General features: G+C 31.5%; 1 protein-coding gene across 3 annotated transcripts in view; it reads right to left on the bottom strand.

Annotated features, from left to right (window-relative positions):
* LOC107442621 (gamma-aminobutyric acid receptor subunit alpha-6-like) overlaps positions 1-6,105 on the bottom strand; it is a 57,184-nt gene extending 51,079 nt beyond the window's left edge. For 2 of the 3 annotated variants that reach the window (XM_016056233.3, XM_043041826.2), the window contains exon 1: positions 5,762-6,100. In XM_016056233.3, coding sequence (XP_015911719.1) covers positions 5,762-5,904 — 143 coding nt within the window. In that variant the 5' untranslated portion in view covers positions 5,905-6,100. Of the gene's footprint in view, positions 1-5,761 lie in introns of all 3 variants that reach the window. The other variant, XM_043041827.2, reaches the window with a different exon arrangement.
* Positions 6,106-6,400: the final 295 nt, after the last annotated feature.

Genomic DNA, 6,400 nt, shown 5'->3' with positions numbered 1-6,400 from the left:
TATTTGCACTTCATATGAAAAAAATTAAATATCTGTAACTATCAAGATTTCTTTTATAATTTTAGTCTATATATAAAACTGCTTATTCTTCAAGGATAAAGTAGATATTGTTGAATAGTTTTAAAAAGAATAAGCTAACTCCTCCCGAAAACTAGTTGTAACTGAAATGGTTTTACTACCAGCCTTTCCTCTTTTCCGTCTCGCTTTCACCCCGCGTGTGACCAGACTAGCAAGCAATGTAAAATTAGCGTGGCATTCAACGTGTTAATTAAATTTAGTAATTAATTATCTTTACTGGTATTATGGAAATTGGTGCTGTTTCCAATAGGTACTATTGTGCTATATGCATACCTGCCAACTTTTACGCATTTGGCGTAAAATTTTATTTCTATCTTTAAAGTGGTAGTAAAATGTATGCTTTTATTAGACTTATAAACTTAATTCTTAATCTTTCCAACCACCACTAATTTTAATATAATTAAACATATATATAAATATGTAATACTATCTTGGAAGGTTGTATAAGCTTTTCCAAAATACAGTTTATATTTCTGCCTAAAATTGTAATTTATATTCCATTTTACTACCACTGGGGAAAATCATCCTCGAAAGGATTAAAAGTTGGCAGGTATGTATATGGTCCTAATTCAATAACATAAAGCCATCGTCAAAGGCTATGAATTAAAAAAATTGAAACATTTTAACTTTATTAATTGTGTCGGTACATGTCTTTTAGTTTTGTTTAATTTTGTAGCGTTGATCAGAGCTGTGGAGTCTGTTGAAATGTTCGATTCCAATTTTGATTCTGGTCTTTCCCGTAAACTTGACTCCGATCAATAAACAATTAAAATTACCACTAAATTCCAGGAAAGAACTAATTGTTACGAAATCATCTTTTATAATTTTTTGTAATGTAACTTAATACTATTTAACTAATTTGATTGCTAATAAAAAAACCTCCATCTTTATTCTTTCTGTCTACTCAGTTGATAATTGAGTAGTTCAGCAGATTAATATAAGCTTTACTCTATAGTTATTTGCAATACAGATATGATCTTATATCGAGTTTTGCATTTAATACCAAATTTACAAAAAGGAGAAAATATTGGTGTGGTGGTGATGCTGGTGGTCACCATTCTTATCATATGGTGGAAAATATCTTCATTATTGTTCTTTTTGGGTGATAATAAATGGATGAAACAAAATGATTCTCCAGGAAATTAACAAAAATCGTAGTAAAAAATGTATTTATTTAACAATAATTCGTAAAGATTCGAAACAATGGCCATTATATAACATTACAAATTATCAAAATAAATCCCTTACAGGGATCAAGAAAATACAACCTCGATATTGAAAATTTTTGTTAGTATTCTGTTAAAATTACCTTTTTTTAAAAACGGTTAGGATGGCTAGGACAGTTGCCACTGGCTATTTTCCTAAAATTACATAAAACAGGGTTGCCTAAAACAGGGTTACATAAAACGGGTTGACAGGGTTACATAAAACGGGCGACAAAAAATTCAAAATATGGTGGTGACTAATAAAATTAAAACCTTTATTAAAAGATATTATACTTAGCAACTATTTTAGCATATTTTTTTAACATACTATTAAAAGTGAGTGTAAACATACTGGAAGCTGGATATTGAGTGTAACTTTATATTTAGCGTGAAGAGCCACAAACCGATTCATCAATACTGGGCAGACATGTAACAAGGCATATAGTTAAAACAAAGAATATCTTTGGTTATAAGGCATATCTTTGGTTATATTCTTTGGTTAAAAGGCATTTTTTTGGTTACATTCTTTGGTTATAAGGCATAAGTTGTGGAAAAGAAGGGAAGGAAGAGATCTCCATTGTCAGTGGGTGGAAACATTGTCTTTGTTTTAAGTATGAATAATTTGAAATGAAAGTTATAGTAGTTATAATTGAATAATTACAGAGATAATAAATAAGCAAAAATAAAATAAGATTCTACCACTTTTAACATTGCTTGTCGCTCGTGGCATCCCTGCTTATAATGAAAAATAATAAAGTTTACAAAAATATTTTTATCAGGGCTCGAAAAACCACCCGTCCTCGGCGGTCAAAAATTCCTCGCGGACAACGAATTTCTCGAATCCGACGTCCGCGCGGACGGCCCTTTTCCCGTTAATGTTCGTGATAAATTTTAAATTTTTGTTGGAATATATCTCAAATTTTAATGGGCGTCATTAAAATTTAAGATACATAACATCGTTAAACACCAGAAAACTTCAGCCCTCCTAGCCCAAGCTATTTATAAAGACCTAATGCAGCAAAATGACCCACAATACAGCAACATACAGCGTATGGTGGAATTGATGTTTTCTCTGTCTGGGAGTACTGTAGCGGTTAAAATAGGCTTTTCAGCGATGAACTTACAAAAGAACACATTATGTACTGTTATTAAACATGAAGCGTTAAAGGCAATTATAAACATCTACCTAAATGGAAAACCCCCTTCAGATTTCTGTGCAGAAACCTCTAAAAATCATTGGCATGATTGTGGAACTGGCAAACGTCATATTTGATTCATCTCGGGGACGGGTAAAATTTCTGAGTTTTTTCGAGCTCTGTTTTCAATTAGGTGACCACCAAAAAGTACTCCTTTACAAAGAGTAGCAAGTTGGCAACTCTGCATATATCAGTAATGCCAACTGCTCCGCTTTCGGCAAAATATTTTAAGTAACGGTAGACAATATAAAAAGTAAAATTTACATAAATTTGTTTCTCTTCGCCAATATTATAAAAGGCTCTCCACGAATAAATGGGAGCTAAGTGCCTTGTTACATGGATATCTGATTAATTTAAATGTAGTGGTGGGCAACATACCTTTAAATCAAATCTTCTAACTCAAAATTCCTTGCAAACATTTTATATTCTAAACTATTTCCACAAAGTGGAGCAAGTTGGCATCGCTGTTACATTGCTACTTTTTACACAGTGGGCTCATACTTAAGTCGCCTAATTGTGCAGGTAAAGGTATGGGAACCCCTGGTAGCTTAGGGGATAGAGTGTTTGCCTTTCAATGACATAAACTGGGTTCAAATCGCAGCGATGGCTAGTCGATACGAATTCCGCAACAAGCTCTCACCGACCACAGTGCTGACGTCCTCACTATCCTCAGTGGTAGATGGATGATGGGTTAGAATCCCCTTATCACCAGGCTAACCGTGAGAGGTTTTCGAGGTTTCTTCCTTCATGAAACGCAAATGCGGGTTAGTTCCATCAAAAAGTTCTCCACGAGGGCAAATTTCTTCCAATACTTGATCCAGGACTTGTCTTCTGGATTGGGTTCAAAATTACAAGGCCAAGCGTTTTAACATTAGTAATTGTTAACCCAAAAATTTAGTCGCCTGTTCAATGACGGTTATAAAGGAATGCGGGCGATGAAAAGTCAAGGTTTGCAACTCTGTTAACAGGGTAAGCCAGACTGTTCTGGTTGAAAATATGTGAAAAGTGTTGTTATGTAACGGTGGCACTGCATTAATGCTATAATTAACTGGGTATTTGATTGTGTTAGCAACCACTAAAGGGAAGTCTGTTGGGCATATATCAATAATGCTGAAACTGACCCTTTTCGAGGTACCTTTTCTACGAAACTATTTATGATATCGCTTTGAAATTTTTTGGGAACATTTGAGATTTTGTCAGTTAGTTGCATGCGGAATCCTTTAGCGTTAACAGGAATATTTTTCGAGTTATGAAAGATTTTTGATGAAACTTTTTAAAAAATTAAAAATTCGCAGCTCATAATTTTTTTTAAAAATTTCGGTCAACTATATGTATTAACAGTTATCACAGTATAAGCATGTATACGTAAATATTCTGTGAAAAAAACTAAAGCAATATCTTGTTTAGTTGTTGAAAAAACGTACATAGAAAAAGGTCAGTTTTAGCATTAAAAAATATAATTCCTTGGCAAGATTCCCACAGGCCTTAAAATTGTTGAAAATTTTAACGAAAATGAAGCAACCAATATTGTTTTTATATTTATTTCTTACCATCCCCCTAATATACCTAAGTTATTTTGATATACAAAATACCTAAGTTATTTTGTAAAATAATAATTATACCTTGATGATATAGACATTAAAGTGATGTCTTAAAATAAGTGATTGCTACTAGCATTTCGCAAATTTACCAACATTAAAAAGTTTTATGGCCCGTTGGAAAACTACTTTGTTTGAGATTCAACAAATGGGTAACAGCCATAACAAGTAAAATATTTTGGTAGCTGCGAACATAATAACATTGAAAAAATAATATTAATATTAATACCATTTTTTTTTCAATTTTTCCAGGTGTATATGAGCCCTGATTACGCAACCGGTAAAGACAAAAAACTGGTAATAAAAATATCACGCTTTCAATCAGGAGAAGTAACATTATTAACAATCTACTACTTAATAACATGCAGTTTAGTTTGTTCGCAAATATTTATCAAGTGAATATATGGAATATTAAGAAGAGGAAATATCAAGAAAAAGTAATAATATTAGAGAAATATACTAAAAAAGTATACGGAAATAAATATTACGAAAAAAAAGTGGTAGTCATGAAAAGTAACTTTTCCTGAAAAGGTGAAAGTGGAATGCTCTTCCTACCAGTATTTTATCTGCTCCGGAAAAATAACAGCCCTGAGACAAATTTTCATTTTATAACTAAACTTTAATTAGCGCAATTTTTATTAGGTACAAAATTAATCTTTCAATAAAAATACACTATTAATTGCCTACTTCAGTGAAAAATACATTCTGTTGTTAAAATGGTGCAAAGTTATTTATGTTCATAATACTTCGTACACTAATGTTTTAATTTTCAAAAAACAATGCCGAGAATGAAATAATTTAGTTAGTAATTTTTGCCTTTTCGAAAGAAAGAACTTTTTCTCAAAGTTAAAGAGTTAACATGCCCCATGTGTAAATAGCAATAAAAGTGAGGAAAATAAATTAATATACCACACTTTCTTATTAAAACTCCTTGTAACGGTACACCTATTTAATATTGTAGGCAGAATTCTTTAACCTAGCAAATATAATTGTTAACTTGTCTTGTCTTGAAATTTGAGCTGGACACCTGGGCCGTGCAGCAGCCCCTATCCCATCCATCATGTTTCTTTTATATTTGCGGCAGAACTTAAAGGTTAGCAGTCTATGTGGTGGCTGTTATATTATTGCTAAGAATTGTTTGGAGTTTAAATAGCTATTTAAATTAAGTAGTGGTAGTCAAATAAGTCAATATAAATCTAATTTTTTAATCTAAAATAAAAATAGTATTTTACCACTTTATAAATAAAAAAAATTCTGTCCACAAAATCGGGAGATTCTGCAATTGTAGAATACATATTTCTCCATATACTGTATTTATACAGTATACATATAGATTGTATAAATTTCATCTATAGACTATATTGGCATAAGACATTTATGATTAAAAACCTAAACTATCCTTATTAAATAGCTTAACTATTGAATATTAGATATACAATATAAGATATGCAAGATATATTTTGATGAATAAGAAAAAATAAAATATAGAATGTATAAAAAAAAAGTCTAGCAGCTGCTCAGAAAATATTTTCCCATTGAAATCACTTCACCTAAAGACTTATAAGAATAAATTGAAATTCGTTATATTATTCAACCACAACATTTTAAAAAACCCAAAAATATAAGTGATTTTTCGATATCTCAAGTTTTTGAATTTATTTTTTTAGAAAAAATAATAACTTACCACTGTCCAAAAGATATGAAAGCGCTTAAAATCAACCAATTAATTGACATTAGAAGATTATAAGCAGTTGATGAAGAGAGTAACATTAGGGGATTCGACCTCCCATGGGCTGTCAAAACGACATTGCCCCTTGAGTTCTTCATTCGTCACATGTGCATTCCAAGTCTTAGAAAAATGTCAAAAACTCGAATGTCGTCATGACAGAGGGAACACGAGGAAAAACTTAACGAACGCGAAACTTTTTTTACCTGTTTCTTTGCATCCTTCAAACATCGCTATTCTCAAGCACTGAGAGAAAGAAAAACCTTCCAGTGTAATTTTACCAGAGCCTGCCTACTCGCGCTCAATCAAAACTACCGGCTTTTAAGAATAGTAGTTTCGTTTACTAGCGCCAACTCATTCGCCAAAGAAGCGCAAATTTTAAACATGAAAGTTTATTTTTAAAATATTATTTAAAAAAAATGAATTAAATTATACATGAAATTTAGAAATACCAAAATAATTAGCAAATGGAACTTTTTTCAGTTATTTAATATAGCTAGTTCCCAGTACGTTTGGAACATTTAGAGCACTTATTGAATATTGATTCAGCTTATAAATAAACTTTTTTACGAATTTCAAGTGCGTTATTGTTATTCT

This window comes from Parasteatoda tepidariorum, chromosome X2, assembly GCF_043381705.1.
Source record: "Parasteatoda tepidariorum isolate YZ-2023 chromosome X2, CAS_Ptep_4.0, whole genome shotgun sequence".
NCBI lineage: Eukaryota > Metazoa > Arthropoda > Arachnida > Araneae > Theridiidae > Parasteatoda > Parasteatoda tepidariorum.
This window is presented reverse-complemented; position numbering and strand designations above follow the sequence as displayed.